We start from the raw sequence: 18,559 nt of genomic DNA on the forward strand, positions 1-18,559 counted from the left end.
CATGCGTGGGGAGATCGCAGATAGCTGCAAGAACAACAGGCTGTAATAGTAGACACAAAGTGCTGGAGTCACTCAGCGGGTCAGGTAGCATGTATAGGGAAGAACTGCAGATGCTTTTGTTTAAACCAAAGACAGACATAAAAAACTGGAGAAACTCAGCGGGTCAGGCAGCATCTCTGGACACAAGGACTGTCACCTATTCCTTCTCTCCACAAAAGCTGCCCGACCCACTGAGTTACTCAAAGTTTTTGGGTCACAGTGTCTCTGGTACTCCAGCACTTTGTGCCCTTCTTTGGTATAAACCAGCAAATGCAGTTCTTTGTTTCTACAGGTTGTAATAATACATGATTTCAACCTTTAATATCAACCATGGCCACCAGAGTGCTAGGATATGGATGTATCCAGGTAAGTCTCCTCAAGCAATGTGTAGATGGCACTTCCAGAGAGGTGGCAAACTTTGACCTCCTATTGGGAAAAGAGGCTGGGTCGGTGGCAAGAATGTCGGTGGGAGTACACTTCAGGACCAGTGACCATAATTCTATTTGTTTTTAAATGTTATGGAAAGCGAGAGGACTAGTCCACAAGTTAAATGTCCTAAACTGGTCAAGGGTCATGTTAATGGGATTGGACAGAAACTTGCTAAGATTGATTCGGAGAGGACATTAGCTAGTAAATTATCATTTGGCAAGTGGAAAGCTTACAAAAGTGAGATAGCAAGAGTTCAGAACGAACATATTCCATTGGAGTGAAGGGAAAGGCTCACGGGATTAAGGAACCCTGGCTGATGCAAAATCCTGGAGCTCTGTATCATCTTTAGCCACAGGTGAATTTTTGGAGGTCGGCTTATGTTGTGTTTTATTTAAGAGGAATAAGCTGGGAAACTGCAGCCCAATGAGCCGTACATCAGCCATGGGACTATTATTGAAAGGGATTCAACGGGACAGGATTTATCTGCATTTGGAAACACAAGGACTGGTTAGGGATGATCAGCATGGCCTTGGCCGTGGGAAATCATTTCTCAAGAATTTGGTTTTGAGGTAACGTGGATTGATGAGGGCAGTGTGCTAGGCATTGTCTACTTGGATTTTAGCAAGGATTCGGACAAGGTCCTGCACGATTGATTGGTGCAGATCACACAAGATTGAGGGTGGGCTAGCCAAAGGGATACAAAGTTGGCTTGGTGGAAGGAGATGAGGGTAATCACAGAGAGTTTGTTTTCAGATTGGAGGCCTGCAATCAGTGGTGTGGTACAGTGATCATGTTGGGTTTACTATAGTTTTTTATAAATATTAGCAATTTGGACGATAAAGTAGGTGGCATGATTATCAAATTTGAGGATGAGATCAGCATTGGTACGTGGCGGAAAGGAAGATCCCAAGTAACAACAGGAACTTAATCAACTAGACCAACAGGTGGCAAGTGCAATGTGATGCATTTTGGAAGCTAAGCCAGGGTAGGGCATACATAGTGAATGCCAGGGCCCACAAAGTGTTGTAGAACAGAGAGACCAAGAGGTGCAACTACATAGTGCCCTGAAAGAGATGACACGAGGATAAAATGGTGAAGACTGCATTTGCCTTTGTTAGATGAAGCATGAAGAACAAGAGGTGGGATGTCACATCACAACTATCGAAGTTATTGGTGAGTCCACACTTAGAACATCGTGTGCCATTCTGGTTGTCATATTCTGGGAAGGACGTGATTGGAGATGGTGCAAAAAATATTCACACAGGCGTTGCCAGGATGGGAGGACTCGAGGTATAGGGAGAGACTGGATAGGGTGGGCTGCAGCAAAAGATGTTGAGGGATGAACTTTATAAAATCATGAGGGGCATAGATAAGATGGATTGTCAGTCCTTTTTCCAGGGTAGGGGAGTCTAGAATTAAGGGGCATTGGTTTAACATGAGAGGGGAAGAATTTAAATGGGAACTGGAGGCAAGTTTTTGCACAAACAGGGTGGTGGATATATGGAACACGTTGTCAGAGGAAGTGGTAGTGATGTATACAATTACAACGTTCAAGAGACATTTGGACAGGGACATGGATAGGAAATGTAATAATAATAATAATGGATGGGATTTATATAGCGCCATTCTAATACTCAAGGCGCTTTACATCGCATTATTTATTCACTCCTCAGTCACACTCGGTGGTGGTAAGCTACTTCTGTAGCCACAGCTGCCCTGGGGCAGACTGACGGAAGCGTGGCTGCCAATCTGCGCCTACGGCCCCTCCGACCACCACCAATCACTCACACACATTCACACACAGGCAAAGGTGGGTGAAGTGTCTTGCCCAAGGACACAACGACAGTATGCACTCCAAGCAGGATTCGAACCGGCTACCTTCCGGTTGCCAGCCGAACACTTAGCCCATTGTGCCATCTGTCGTCCCGAGGAGGATAGAGGAATGTGATGCAAATGGGACCATCTTAGTCATCATGGATTGGGCTGGTGGGTTTCTTTCCATGCTGTAGAACTCCGACTGAAAATCTACACACGTTAATCAACATGGTATTCTTCGCTGTCAGATTGTTCAATTGGCTCGGATGAAATATCGCATTAAATTAAAAGTAAATACAGCCATTAGATGATAATGTCTAGACAGCTCAAATTCTTGTCAGCACAGCATAACAAATGCTTATTACCCAATCGGTTATCACTGAATAAAGTTTGTCATCAGTTTCTGCCCCGGTAACCGATATGATAAACTTTCCTTTGCATTCCATTCATTGTTTGGGTCTTTCATTGTACAACCATTCAAGTTGCTGGAGAAATTGAGGATGAAAACTAACACCATATGCTGGGTGAGGGCCATCATTCCTTTGGTAGCTTACCCCACTGGAACAAAGATCAAAGCTAATAAGAAAATGACCAAAAGTTTTGACTGGTCACAATATCTATTGAATGGGATCTATGACAATTTCCTCAACAAAAAAAAGACTTGTTTTACTGGTAAATCCATCCCAGGAACACTGATTCAATTATTCAATGATACTTGTTCAAGAAGGAACTGCAGATGCTGGAAGATCGAAGGTACACAAAAATGCTGGAGAAACTCAGCGGGTGCAGCAGCATCTATGGAGCGAAGGAAATAGGAAACCCGTCTGAAGAAGGGTTTCGGCCCGAAACGTCGCCTATTTCCTTCGTTCCATAGATGCTGCTGCACCCGCTGAGTTTCCCCAGCATTTTTGTGTACATTCAATGATACTTGGCAGTTATCTTAAAGGGTTTATCAACATTTGTTTGGCAATACAAGAGCAGTGTCTTAGAATTTATCAAGAAACACATTTTACACAAACATATCCAGCACCAAGATGTTTCCTTAGCATGATCTTTAATGTAAAAAAAAAACAAAAGTAAGAGCTCTGGTATTAATCTAACATGGATATTGAAAACATTTCCAACATAAATATAGACACAAAAAGCTGGAGTAACACAGCTGGACAGACAGCATCTCTGGTGAGAAGGAATGTGTGTCATTTCGGGTCGAGACCTTATTTAGACTCCAATGTCATGCCGGCAGTACATGCCGGCTGTACCACCCACTCGCCTGACATCAGTCTGAAGAAGGGTCTCGACATTACTCCAGCTTTTTGTGTCTATCTTCGATTCAAACCAACATCTGCAGTTCTTTCCTTCAAATAACTTGTAACTGTCTTCCAAAATATCCTCGGCAACGACTCAAAAATCAACACGCATACATTGGTGAATCACTTCACTGGAGGTTGCTTTATTCCACAGATTTCTAGTATTTAATAGGTTCAACGTTCATTATATGTCATCTTAAGTCTTTCTAGTATCTGTGACTCAAGGTGCACTTGAGTATGGCTGACTCAACTCTCTTCTGAACTTGCCTTTTCACAGTAGGGATGAAATATAATTGCTAGACTTGACAGCCAATGCCTCTTCCAAACAGCAATTTTACCAAAAAGCTTTTTGTTTTTTATAACCAACAGGATTTTTAATGTTAGATGCAGCCCAAGATGTTATACTGGATAACACAAAACTTTCTTACATGAGAAATAAGAAATAAGACAGCTGCATTCCAATATATAAAATAAATTCTCAAACCCAGAAACAGGGACTGAATGCATTTTATAAAGGCACTGATCTGGAAAGCTTTCAACCATTTCAAAAATACTTTACAAAGTGCTTGAGTAAAAGGTGCAGATCAATGGTCACATACAAATTATCTGCATGCCATCTTTAGGAGGACAATGCATTGGTTGCACTATTTACAATTTGCCTCAAAACATTGCAGAACTGAATTTGCAGTAAAGTCAGTGGTTATTAAAAGGGTGGCATTCAGAGGCAAAGCCGGAGTGGGGGGGGGGTCAAAACCATATCATCTAAAGCCAAACCTCAGTATACCGTGAAAATGAATCGCAAGCATTCTTCCACAGTGTTTGTCTGATGCAGGAAAGAACTGCAAATGCTGGTTTATATCGACGATAGACCCAAAATGCTGGAGTAAGCGGGACAGGCAGCATCTCTGGAGAGAAGGAATGGGTGACGTTTCGGGTCGAGACCTTTCTTCAGACTGAGAATCACAGGAAAGGGAAACAAGAGATAGTGACGTAGAAATGACATTGATATAGAGAGATTTTGAACACATGAATGAAAGATATGCCAAAAAGTAACGATGATAAAGGAAACAGGCCATTGTCAGCTGTTTGCTAGGTGAGAACGAGAAGTTGGTATGACAAATGCGGGAGGGATGGAGAGAGAGGGAATGCAGGGGTTACTTGGTCCAGCTTTGGATCATCTTTCTCCTACTTGCCTCAACACACATCCTGTTCAGATGCTCAAGTGCTACCACAAGTAACAATCATGACCGCAATGCCTGTCACTTAGATCAATCGAGTTATATGACCAGGCCATATTTTACGGGAAAAGGCACAGGCTGATCTATGAGTATATTCTGTCTGTCAGGCTGCATTTGAAAGATGTTTAAGAAGGAACTGCAGATGCTGGAAAATCGAAGGTACACAAAAATGCTGGAGAAACTCAGCGGGTGCAGCAACAACTATGGAGCGAAGGAAATAGGCAATGTTTTGGGCCGAAACCCTAGAAGGGTTTCGGCCCGAAATGTTGCCTATTTCCTTCGCTCCATAGATGCTGCTGCACCCGCTGAGTTTCTCCAGCATTTTTGTGTACCTTGCATTTGAAAGATGGTAGGTTCGAAGGCTTTCACTGCTAAAGAACAATCCATGACCTTAAACGTTTACGTAAATTATACTTTAGTCAGGCTTAACATATTTTGTCTAACAAAATTGAAATCTACGTACAAAAGTCTGTACAAAAATCCCAACTTTGTTCCTAAGATTTTAAACATTTCACAGAGATTATTTCCCTTGTCAAGCCTGCATTTAAATCTTAATTAAACCATGAATGCAAGTTTGCATTGAGACAGGTACAGCCTTGCTTAAACATATAGTTACACACAATCAAAGGGCAAACCAGAAATGCCAATTCCTGTGACATCTAAAGGTAAAGTAAAAGTTTACTCCCAACTGCAGTGCTTTTACCGCTTCACACAAGCCTAGTTGTCAGTACTACAATTACAGCCATTGCCTCGGAACTGGAGACATGGAGAAAATTGTCACAGGTTCCTACCCTGGTTCACTAGTCAGTCAAACTGCCTCGTCATTTTTTTTATACCAAACACTAATAAAGGGTAGGAAGGAACTGCTGATGCTGGTTTAAACCGAAGGTGGACACAAAATGCTTGTGTAACTTAGCAGGACAGACAGCATCTCTGGAGAGAAGGAATGGGTGGCTTTTTTGGGTCGAGACCCTTCTTCAGACTGCTGCATTTTCTCCCGTAATTAAACAACACAGCAATAATGTCATGGCCCATTTATTACACTTGGTTACTTGGAGAAGCTCCAGAAAGCAGATACATTATTGCATCTTAACCCGTCAGCACCAGCAACATGCATTTGGGAAGTTGAAACAAGTTACTTTATGTGATGAATAACTATAATTGACAAATCTTATTTTTTTTTAATATGTGTTACTTCAAAAACAAACTTTATTCCGAACAATAAGAAAAGAAAACAATGCAAAATCCCCAACAGATTATTTGTGTGTGTCTAACAGTCGGTGTTGTCGGTTTTATAAATAACTCGTCCGTTTTTGTACATACAGGTAGCTCCATCGCCACTCATGTGGTCTCTTGGGGTCAAATCCCTTCCGTTGTTTGAGGGGTTCCCCCAATGGATTCAGCCTCTCAGTGTCCATTGGGATATACCCTAAACTGTGGCCCTTCCCCAAAGAGCCTTTACATTGGCTTTTGCATTAACTTAACGCGTTACATTAGGGAATACATCATCCGTGTGCATTGCAAAGACCTCAATGCCCACACGCCTCTTTTTTTATTAAGTGCTGACCTCGGGGTTTTTCTGCCTGCTGTGGGTAGTGAAAGATCACAGCCAGAGTACTTAGAGCACTCACCGTGCATCCCTGCAGAAACACGCTGAATTATTCATTCTCATCTCGGAATTTGGACTGGACATTATTGCCCGTTTAGCTTTGCAAATTATTCAAATCAATTCACACATCAAACCACATGTCAACTAAAAACTCAACAGTGGAGAAATCCCTGGGCGGGGTGTAGACAGAGCCAGAATTGGTGTTATTCAAGGCAAGAGGACAACGCGAACCGAGTGAGGGGACCGGCTGATACCTGCAGAAAAGTCCCGTAATCTACGCGGGCGTGTTCATGTGTCATTATACTAGTCATTTAGAAGTCATTCCACAGATATGGCTAAAACGAACCACATTAAGGTCACATTTTCCAGCATCTGCAGTTCCTTCTAAAACACGTTCAGGTCATACTCACTGTGCAGTTGCTCAGAAGCATAATAATACACATCTTCATAGCCCTCGTGGTAATCCTCCTCTGGCCTATACTTCTTGCTTTTCCTTCTCCTCCTCGTCCTTTTCACTTGTTTCATCATGTTCAAGAACCGCTCCATCCTGACCCTGGGTACTTGGTCCACCCGTTTGCTGTCAAGTGCTGGCTAAGTGTCAATGTGAAGCTGGCACACCATGAATGAGCGAGCAACAGTCAGGCGGCACACGCCGCTACTTCAAACTACGCTGGCCAGCACTTTCCACAAAGCACTTATTATGTGATCTGCCGTCCTGAAACAAAGGGGCTTGCTTCATTCGAGGCTTCAAACTCGAGACTTGAAACAAAACACTGGAGACACAGACTGGCGTGACTCCAAAAACGCAAGCGAAGTGACGAGAAAACGAAGAGCGAAGTTAAAAAAGAATAGCAAGTGGAGAATGAAGCTTGTGCTTGAAGCGTTCTCTCAAACGTCTCGTACTTATTCCATCACTGAGAGATGGGCGTGCATTAATTTCCACAGACTGCACCAAATGAAAAGACAGATTAAATAGCGCTAAATCTGATCACTCATTCGTCTAATTCATCACATAGATACAGCGCAATGGATTACAAGATGCCGAATAGCAGAACTCCAAGTCACACAGGGCTTTCAGGTTTGTAACAGCAGAACACAAGCCCAACAAGCTAAATGGTTCAATCCACTCAGTGGCAGTGAAGTGCCTGGGTGTTAATTAGAGCAGCGGGGTCGAGGGTCCTCAGCTGTTTAAACTGACACTAGTATTCAGATTGTTAATTATCTGCAATACTGTATTCAATGTAGTATTCAAGGCTGCATTCATTAATAGTACAACAGATTCATCAGCAGAGACAAACAAAAGGAAGCTCACAACACAGTGTGGGGTTTTTTTTAATCCTACATCTGAGTTTCCAAGCTTCAGAGACAGTAGAGGACAATGGAACATTGCTGCTTATATTATCTGCAGCTGGAAATCAAATGAGGAGGGTAGTGGAGGGCAAGCCTTCAAACCGCACAAGTCGATGAGGTCTTAATCGCAAAACAGCTTCAAGGGTTGCCAATCAGGTAAATTCATAGATAAGCCAAGAATCCTGAAGGAATGCAAAACAAAACATCATTCCTTTGCTTTTCAGCAAGCCAGGCTTGGATGAATCAGCCAGTGATTTAGTGTAATTGTTTAAAATTGACCCACACTCCAGTGACCTAAAGTGCATCTGCAGGCCAGGTCTCCTATTTGCACCCGAGCTTTAGATTGCAATTTATCGAACCATTCCTCAACTGCTGAGCAGAGGCTTCTGTTGTGCTGTCATCGAGGTTTCCCTTCTTCATTATCTTCAAGCCAAATTGGCTTTGTTGTCAAGCTTCGAATCAACTTTACAGTCTTTATTACTGCATTTGAAAAGAGAAAATCAGATGGAGATTTTTTAAAGTTGCCAAGAACCATGTTTGCTGTAAGCATATTTTAGCCCAGTTCAAAGAATAGGTAGGCTATTTTAAATATGCTCGGTCCTAATGAAATAGGTCTCGACCCGAAACGTCGCCTGTTCCTTCTCTCCATAGATGCTGCCTCACCCGCTGAGTTTCTCCAGCATTTTTGTCAACCACTAAATCTACAATTCATCACAAAATCTTTGACTGATTAACTGATCTTTTCCTTGCCAGAATTTCAGTTTACATACACAGGCTTGAAAATAACTTGGGACTTAAACCCTTCAGGTTCTAGGTTTTCCAAATGTAACACCAATCTCAAAAAATAATTTCAACACAGAAACAATTCATCCCTTTCAGAGTTTAAACAACTGCTATAAATCTACAAATAAATCCAAGTAACACCGCTAAGTTTCATTTCACGCTCAATGAACAAACATTAACTAACTACATGCTTGTCAGTTTTGTCTGAAATCTGAGAGGCAGTATTATGCTTTTGTCCTTGAATCCCTTTCCAGATGGATGGTCTGGTTACACTTACAAAGATGAGGGATTCCAGGTCAGCCCAGTCAATACTGACTGGGTAATGTTCCAAAGGCATTTTATTTTGCCTTTCGGAAAGGTGCCTGCTACACATTTAGTAGCTATTTTTAAATAAAACATTACTTGAGCTAACAATAGCTGCCTTCCATGTACATGGCTTCCAAAATTGTAATTACTTTGATTGAAGTATTAATTAATTGTACTTTTTAGAATATTGTAGTCATTGTATGATAGATGATAATATAAAAACAATTAAACCAACATTTAAGTCTCATCATCCTCAATCAATCATTTTGATTAATATCTCATGTAAGCAGTAAAAAAAAATGACTTGGGGATGAGCCATGTGGATAAATGGTCAGCAACCCAAAGCTAGATGAGAATAACAAATGTGATCCGATGTGTATTGGAAAGCAGAATTTGGGGAGGAGATCGGGTTTGCAGAAAATGGCTGATGCAGCTGTGCACAAACAGTAATGATGGATGGGAGACAAACTTTACTACAGTCCCCCTCAGTTTCCAAGATGGCATTGTGTGCAGTTTTAGACAATTTGCTCCTCTGACATTTAGAATAAAAAGTGTCCCTGGCAATGATCCCTGACGGAATTTCACTGTGCTCTTCCTCCAGTCCAAAAATGATAGCCTTTCATGAATGGACTGGCGTGTAGACTGGCAGGCAGGTTTGCCACTGCTACACGGGTGGTTTTAAACGGAATAAGGGGGGTGGGGTGTCAAATGGGATAGTTGAGGATGGAGTTAAAGGGAAAGAGAGTAAAGGGATGGTTAATGACCCCAGAATTAACGGGAAATGAAGCTCACAAAGGGATAGGAGAGTATGGCCAAGTGTAATAGGGATCGATGTGAAAGGTGAGGTGCGTAAGGAATTAAAAGTATTGTATATGAATGCGCAAAGTATAAGAAGTAAAGTAGATAAGCTTGAGGCTCAGTTAGAGGTTGGTAGATATGACATTGTACATCCTATAGAAAGGACAGGCAGGTGGGCAGAGGAGCTCTGCTTGTGAGGGATGGAATTCAGTCCCTTGCGAGGGAAGACATAGGGACTGACGAGGTAGAATCGCTGTGGATTGAGTTGAGGAATTGTAAAGGCAAGAAGACACTATTTGGTGTTATCTACAGACCCCCAAATAGTAGCCCGGATGTAGGGTGTAAGTTGCAGCAGGAGTTAAAACTGGCATGTAACAAAGGTAATGCCACTGTGGTGATGGGGGATTTCAATATGCAGGTAGACTGGGAAAATCAGGTTGGTTCAGGACCCCAAGAAAGAGAGTTTCTATAATGCCTCCGAGATGGATTCTTAGCGCAGCTTGTAATGGAATCGACCAGAGAAAAGGCAATTCTGGATTTAATGTTGTCCAATGAACCAGACATGATAAGAGAACTCGAGGTAAAGGAACCGCTTGGAGGTTGTGATCATAATATGATTAGTTTTAATCTGCAATTTGAGAAGGAGAACGTTAAATCGGAAGTGGCAGTGATGCAGTTGAACAAAGGGGAATATGAAGGCATGAGAGGGGAGCTGGCCAAGGTAGACTAGAAAGGGATCCTAGCAGGAATGACGGTGGAACAGCAATGGCAGGAATTTCTGGGCATAATCCGGAAGACGCAGGATAATTTCATTCCAAAAAGGAAGAAAGATTCTAAGGGGAGTAGGAGGCAACCGTTGCTGACAAGAGAAGTTAGGGATAGAATAAAACTAAAATAAAAGATGTATAACACAGCCAAGAGTAGCCGGAAGCCAGAGGATTGGGAAACTTTGATAGGACAACAGAAGGAAACAAAACGGGCAATACGGGCTGAAAAGATGAAGTACGAAGGGAAGCTGGCCAGGAATATAAAGAAGGACAGTAAAAGCTTCTTTAGACATGTTAAGGGAAAAAGAGTATCAAGGTCAAATGTGGGTCCCTTGAAGGCAGACACGGGTGAAATTATTATGGGTAACAAGGAAATGGCAGAAGAGTTGAATAGGTACTTCGGATCTGTCTTCACTAAGGAAGACACAAACAAACTCCAAGATGTACTGGAGGACAGAGGATCTAAGGGGGTAGAGGAACTGAAAGAAATTTTCATTAGGCGAGAAATAGTATTGTGTAGGCTAATGGGACTGAAGGATGATAAATCCCCTGGACCTGATGGGCTGCATCCCAGGGTCCTCAGGGAGGTGGCTCGAGAAATAGTGGACTCATTGGTGATCATTTTCCAATGTTTAATAGATTCAGGATTAGTTCCTGTGGATTGGAGGATAGCTAATGTTATCCCACTTTTCAAGAAAGGAGCGAGAGAGAAAATGGGGAATTACAGACCAGTTATTAAAGAGGTAATAATGGGGCATTTGGATTGCAGTAAAAGGATTAGTCCAAGTCAACATGGATTTATTAAAGGGAAATCATGCTTGACTAATCTGGATTTTTTAGAGGATGTGACAAGTAAAATGGATGAAGGGGTGCCAGTGGATGTAGTGTATATAGACTTTCAGAAAGCCTTTGATAAGGTCCCGTACGGGAGACTGGTAACTAAAATTAGAGCACATAGTATTGGGGGTAGGGTGTTGACATGGATAGAAAATTGGTTGGCAGACCGGAAGCAAAGAGTAGCAGTGAACGGGTCCTTTTCAGAATGGCAGGCAGTGGCGAGTGGAGTGCCGCAAGGCTCGGTGTTGGGGCCGCAACTGTTTACCATATATATTAATGATTTGGAAGAGGGAATTAGGAGCAACACCAGCAAGTTTGCGGATGACACAAAGCTGGGTGGCAGTGTGAACTGTGAAGAGGATGTTAAGAGGTTGCAGGGTGACCTGGACAGATTGAGTGAGTGGGCAGAAGCGTGGCAGATGCAGTATAAAATAGATAAATGTGAGGTTATCCACTTTGGCGGCAAATACAAGGCACAGCAGGCAGTGAAGAAAGCTAATGGAATGTTGGCCTTCATAACAAGAGGATTTCAGTATAGGAGTAAAGAGATTCTTCTGCAGTTGTATAGGGCTCTGGTGAGATCACATCTGGACTATTGTGTAGAGTTTTGGTCTCCTAATTTGAGGAAGGACATCCTTGTGATTGAGGCAGTGCAGCGTAGGTTCACGAGATTGATCCCTGGGATGGCGTGACTGTCATATGAGGAAAGATTGAAAAGACTAGGCTTGTATTCACTAGAGTTTAGAAGGATGAGGGGGTATCTTATAGAAACATATAAAATTATAAAAGGACTGGAAAAGCTAGATGCAGGAAAAATGTTCCCAATGTTGGGCGAGTCCAGAACCAGGGGCCACAGTCTTAGAATAAAAGGGAGGTCATTGAAGACTGAGGTGAGAAAAACTTTTTCACCCAGAGAGTTGTTAATTTATGGAATTCCCTGCCACAAAGGGCAGTGGAGGCCAAGTCACTTGGATTTAAGAGAGAGTTAGATAGAGCTGTAAGGGCTAGTGGAGTCAAGGGATATGGGGAGAAGGTAGGCACGGATTATTGATAGGGGACGATCAGCCATGATCACAATGAATGGCGGTGCTGGCTCAAAGGGCCGAATGGCCTCCTCCTGCACCTATTTTCTATGTATGTGGAATGAGCTGCCAAAGAAAGTGGTGGAGACGGGTACAATTACAACATTTAAAAGACACTTGGGCATGTACGTGATTTGGAAGGATTGGGAGGGTTATGGGCCAAATGCAAGCCAGTAGCTCAGTTAGGCAACTTGGTCGGTGAATATTTGTTGGTTGTAGATCCTGTTTCTGCACGGCATTGCTCTATGACACTAAAAGGCTGTTGTCAAATAGAACTGATCTTCAAGGTTTAAAGCAGGGTCTCGACGCAAAACGTCACCTACCCCTTTTCTCTAGAGATGCTGCTTGACCCGCTGAGTTACCTCAGCATTTTGTGTCTATCTTCAAGGTAAAGTGCAACAGTAAGGTAAAGGCGGAAATGTCCATTTCAAAATTTTAAAGTGTGCTTTGTGAATTTGAAATTTAATGCTATGGGGGACATGGCCAAATTCAAAGTACCAGCAGAGCTTGGAACAGGAGCGGACAAGAGTGTGAACAAGTGTGATTAATGGAAGGTGAAGGATGGGAAGTCGGTGAGACAAATATTGAAATAACCTTGTCTGCAGGTGACAGACTTGCACAGAGACTTCACCTTGAGGAATAGAAAAACAGAAAACAATTTAACCAAGCAGTGAGGAGGACTAAAAGTGGCCATGTAGTCGGGTTAAGGAAAAGCCTTAGGCATTTTATTTTATACATGTTTAAAAACAAAGCGGTAGCTAGAGAACGGTAAGGACAATGGATGGAATTTATAACTGGAGCCACAGGAAGTGGACTAAAAACACAGGAAAAGCACTAAATGAGAACTTCACATCTGTATTCAGCAAGGAATGGACATGGGGTGTAGTGAGATCAGGTAACAATATGTTGTTGGTCCAGCGTATGTTTAAGGAGGAGGAACTGTTGGGTCTCTTAAAGATCATTATGGTGCATGCCCCCCCCCCACCCCCCCCAGAGCCTGATGGGATCTATTCTAGGATACTGTGAGCAGCAGGGTCGGAGATTGCTGGGGCCATGACAGATGTTTGACAGCTGTGGCACAACAACAGTAGTGGATGAATGCATTATTGCCATCCTCCTCACGGTTCATTGTATGTTTCCAAGATGGTGTTGGCAGCAGATTTATTCCCTTTAGCCACAGAAGGGGTCCATGAAGACTTAAGAGTGGTCAATATTTTTCCTTTCTTCAAAAAATTCAGGATAGTCCTGCAATTTATAGGGCGATGAGTTTTATATCACTGGCACAGAAATTTTTGGAGATAAGATTATGTCTTAGAAACTTGACTTAGAAAGTTTCATGAGGCAGTAACAAAGATGATTGATGAGATAGGGCAGTGGATATTGGAGATATTGACATTTCCATCAAGCAATTAACAATGTCCCTCATCGACCCATCAAGAAAATTACATGACATGGTGACCAGGTAGGTTGGATTCAAAATTGGCTTGGTCGTAGAAGGTAGATGGTAGTAGCACAGGTGTGTTATTCTGACAGAAGGTCTGTAACCAGTGGTGTTCCTCAAGGTTGTTTGTGATTTGAATATTATATGGGCGGTCTGATCAGCAGGTTAGCAGATTACACAAAAATGCTGGAATTGCAGAGGAAGGTTGCATGAAGGAAATTAAATTAGAATTGTAATGGCACCTTTACACGGGGCGACTTGACGCAAGAGTTAACCAGAGTTCAACATCGTGGGAACCTCGTGCGATAACAGTGCGGCATTCGTGGACCACCGTGGACCACCGTAGCGCTAACGGCAGGTCATCGTGTAACTTGGTCACTCGGGAGAAAATTAAAGAAAATTTGAATTTCTCCAAGAGTGACTTGTACACTTGTGGTTGAGTATTGCAACATTATATGAACGTAGTGGCCAGTGCGATATCCGTGCGATATCCGTAATAACTCTTGCGGGTACCGTGGGAACTCCTGCGAACGGTGAACCCGGAAGCTGGACAGAGGGGACAGAAGGTGATTACAAATTATCTTCAGTGGGATTGAATTTAAAAAATAAATAAAAATAAAGATTTACATCCGCATATGGACATCAACTTATTCATGAGTTATGTTAATGAGATTCAAGAAAATAACTATAATCTTTAAAAGGGACTTTAAAATGGACTTTACTGAAAGGTTACGCATTTTTATGGTCCGTGAGATATTTTTCATATGTACTTCTTTGAGAGATACAGGTCGGAGTCCTCGGGTCCAGGGGTCCGGAACGCTACCAATCAATGTTGTGCAGAGACCCGTGTAAGGAGTGAACTGCACATGCTGGTTTAAACCGAAGACAGACACAAAAAGCTGGAGTAACTCAGCGAGTCAAGCAGCATCTCTGGAGAAAAAAAGCTGATGTTTCGGGACGAGACACATCTTCAGACTCAATTCCGATTAGGATGTCTGAAGAAGGGCTCCGATTCGAATCGTCACCTATTCTTTTTCTCCAGAGATGATGCCTGACCCGCTGACTTACTCCAGCTTTTTATGCTTTTCTTCCCAGATCTGACTTACCTGCTGAGTTACACCAACATTTTGTGTCCTTCTGTGCATATTAACCAGCATTAACCAGCGTCTGCAGTTCCTTTAGACATTACATAACTTCAGATTTTAGAGATATAGCGCGTGGGAACTCCTGCGAACGGTAAACCCGGAAGCTGGACAGAGGGGACAGAGGGTGACTAAAAAAGGTGGTCTCAAAAGGACACATGGGAACATGTGTCCTTCGAGGACGTCCCACCTAATTGTCATTGTTGGATAATCTTTTTAACAGGAACACTTGCAGAGATGGCTCCCAGAAAATCTCAAAGGAAGGGGGTAAAGCGGGTCAGAGATGTTTTTGCCATGCAGGAGAATGAGGAGGAGACGCAGCAAGAGAGACAGGTGGAGAGGCAACAGGAGATGCCACAGATAACACTGCCTGTGGGCTCCTTGGAGCAGGGAGAGGATGAGCAAGGTGGATTTCAGATTGCCTCCCCAGTAGCCGTTGTAGGAATAGCCTCTACAGACGTAAAGGGAAGATGGCAGAAGGTAAAGTCATATAACTTCACCAGGGAACAAGAGGGGGAACTTGTAGAATGGTTCCAATTTAACGAGATTCTGTACGATAAATCCAGAGAGGATTATAGAAACAGGGAGAGAAAAAGGAACCTGCTGGAGACGAAGGCTGCCGAGTTTCCCGAGTGCTCATGTGAGTTTATATAACGATATATAAGTTCATCAAGAGGAGAACCATTTAATGTTATCCAAGATTTAAAAACATACATTGCTATTGATGTAAAAGTGCTGTGTTTGCAGTTAACTTAAATTTCTCTTATAAGTCTGTCTGTCTGCCCTGCAGCTGCAAAGTAAAAAAGTCGCAGTATAAGAATCGCCTGAGGCCAAGTAGCGGAGGGTGATTGCTATGCGCAACCCTGGTTCCAGTGCTTTTCTCATTACAGTGTCAGTCTTCTTCAGCAGAGGTCCCAAATTATTCATTTGTGTCACGTGTAGTTCACGATGTTCATTCAAGATTTAACGTGACAGCTCGGGAAACGGCCAAGTCACTCGCACGAATAACATAAATGCCGAGTACCGTGGGAACTCTTTATCTACTGCCGTTATATCGTGCGAGACTCGTGCTGGACCACGACCTCTTCACTCTGGTGACATCTTGCGTCAACTCGCCCCGTGAAAAGGCCCTTTAATGCTATCCACCAATGAATGGGTCAATCCGGTACTTGTAGAGTAGCATGTATAATTATATGAAATTTGTTTTCACCCCAAAATTGTTGATATGGTCTAAGCGATTGTCACAAGATGATGTTTATCTTAATAGAGATAAAATCTCCAAAGGGGCAGAAGTGCATGAGACTTAATCTTTAATAATCATTTTAATGTACTTCACCACACCTTAATACCAATAGTTTTTTTTGAAACTTGAAGTGTTTTTCTCTATCATTGATCTGAATCCTCAAATTGCTTGTATTTAGCAGGGTGGGCATAGAAATGGAAGATGTGGTTCAATCTCAACTATTGAGAAGAGGTGCGTTTTAGGTCAAATACACCGGTAAAGTATGCAGCAAATGGTAGGAGTCGTAGAACCATTGATGGCCCGAGGGATCTTGAGGTGTAAGTCCATGGCTCTCTGAAAATGGGAATAAAGTTAGAGAGGTAAAGAAGGCATACGGCATGCTTACATTCACCAGTTGAAAAATGTTGTATAGTCATATTGCAGTTGTATAAAATTAGTGTAGACCGTACAGTATTTGGAATATTGGGTGTATTTCTGGTCGCCTTACTAGAGGGAGGTTTTGTAAGTTTTGGAGAGGGTGCCGAAGAGGTTGATCAGGATATTGCCTGTATTAGCAATAAGGAGGGGTTAGACAAACTTGGGATTGTTTTCACCTCAGCGTGGAATTTAAGGTGAGAGGGGTAAAGGACATTTATGAAACAAGTTGTCATTTTACACTAAGGGTGGAACATGCTTGGAATGTCTTGCCACGGAAAATGGTGGAAGTAGATATGATACAACAGCAAAGTCCAGGAAGAATTTAGACAGACACGTGAACAGAAAGGAATAGAAGGATTTGAACCCTAGGTAGGTCGATGAGATTAGTTTAGACTGGCATCGTGGTTTGTGCAGATATTGTGGGTCGAAGGGCCTCTTCCTGCACTGTACAGTTCTATGTTCTATTAAATGGGCTGAGGTGGCAAAGGAAGTGGAATTAACTGGTCTTTGTGATGAAAGATCAAAATTCATAGCATTTAAGAGTTAGTGTAATTGTCAAGATTTATGCTGTGGGGTTGGCCATAGAAATATGTGTTCATGGAATGAGAATGTAGACCATGCCGTGGATAGCTGGAAATAACTTACCTAACTAACTGAGGTAATAACAGAACAAACTGTAAAGTAAAGTTCTGACCAGCATAATTTTTCATTTAATTACTGTAACGCTCCCCATTGTGACAATTACTTTTCTAAACCACCGACAAACAAAATTTCATTTGCATTAAGTGGTCCCATAAATATAATTTGTTACAGTTTTGTCAATGGCATTTCAAAATAGTTACAGGAGTAGTCTGTTAATGATATTCAGCATCCATATTTTAGTTATTCCATAACCCCAATATCTGGATTAAGTGCTTTCTCTAAACACATACAGTGAAATCATTTGGACAAGGCTGAAATGTAAAATTAAACCACAAAACAGTTATTTGCCTCAAAATAAAGGAACATGGATTAGATTAGATTAGATTAGATCCTTTATTTGTCATTCAGACCTTTCGGTCTGAACGAAATGTCGTTGCCTGCAGCCATATATATAATAATAAACAACAAAACACACAATAAACACAAATTAACATCCACCACAGTGAGTTCACCAGGCACCTCCTCACTGCGATGGAGGCAAAAATCTTAGGGTTACTGTCTCTTCCCTCCTCTTCTCCCTCTGCGCTGAGGCGATACCCCACCGGGCGATGGTAAGTCAGTCCCGCGGCTCACCGAGCTCCGCGAACGGGCCGGTTCAAGCTCCGCGGCCCGGGGTGGTCGAAGCTGCCGCCCTCCAGTCCAGCAGACGCAGCTATTGCCGCGGGAGCTCCGGAAAACAGGCACCAGCCTGTGACCTGCGAGCTCCCGACGATGTCGTCCACTGACCCGCGGCCGAGCCCCGGATTCAGGTCACCGCCGCCAGAACGCCGCCTCAGCCACCGGAGCGCCGTCCCAGCCCCGAGTCGTGCCGCTGTCACCGGAGCGTCTCAGCCTCGAGCCGGGCCGCCCTCACTGGAGCGAGCCCAGGGTGAGTCCTGGCTGGCTCTGCCTCCGAAGCCTCGAGGTCGGTCGCAGTTGGGGGCCGCCAGCTCCGCCATTAGGCCTCAGCGCAGACGGAGGCAGAGAAGGTGGATACGACAAGAAAGTCGCATTCCCCTGAAGGGAGAGACAGAAAGCCCTGTTTCAGCCCCACCCACCCACATAACACAACCTAATAACCAAATATTTAACTAAACAAGACAAAAAAAACAACACAAAAAAGTAAAAACAGACGGACTGCAGGCGAGCCGCAGCCGTTCAACAGTGCCGCCACTTCCGTCGTTCCACAGCGCCGCAACATCAACATTTCCACAACAGCCCTTCAGTAAACAACGGGACAGTGTTTGTTTGAGGGAGGTGAGGGGGCAGGCATGG

At 43.0% G+C, this 18,559-nt stretch overlaps 1 protein-coding gene across 10 annotated transcripts in view; it reads right to left on the bottom strand.

Annotated features, from left to right (window-relative positions):
* Positions 1–18,559, bottom strand: part of grip1 (glutamate receptor interacting protein 1) — a 596,334-nt gene that overhangs the window by 449,163 nt on the left and 128,612 nt on the right. For 2 of the 10 annotated variants that reach the window (XM_033038259.1, XM_033038258.1), the window contains exon 1: positions 6,848–7,785. The exons of 2 other annotated variants lie outside the window; for them this stretch is intronic. In XM_033038259.1, coding sequence (XP_032894150.1) covers positions 6,848–6,983 — 136 coding nt within the window. In that variant the 5' untranslated portion in view covers positions 6,984–7,785. Of the gene's footprint in view, positions 1–6,847; positions 7,786–18,559 lie in introns of those variants that run through there. 6 more of the 10 variants (XM_033038250.1, XM_033038252.1, XM_033038249.1 and 3 more) reach the window with 6 other exon arrangements.

The sequence above is a fragment of the Amblyraja radiata genome, chromosome 19 (assembly GCF_010909765.2).
Source record: "Amblyraja radiata isolate CabotCenter1 chromosome 19, sAmbRad1.1.pri, whole genome shotgun sequence".
Classification (NCBI taxonomy): Eukaryota; Metazoa; Chordata; class Chondrichthyes; order Rajiformes; family Rajidae; genus Amblyraja; species Amblyraja radiata.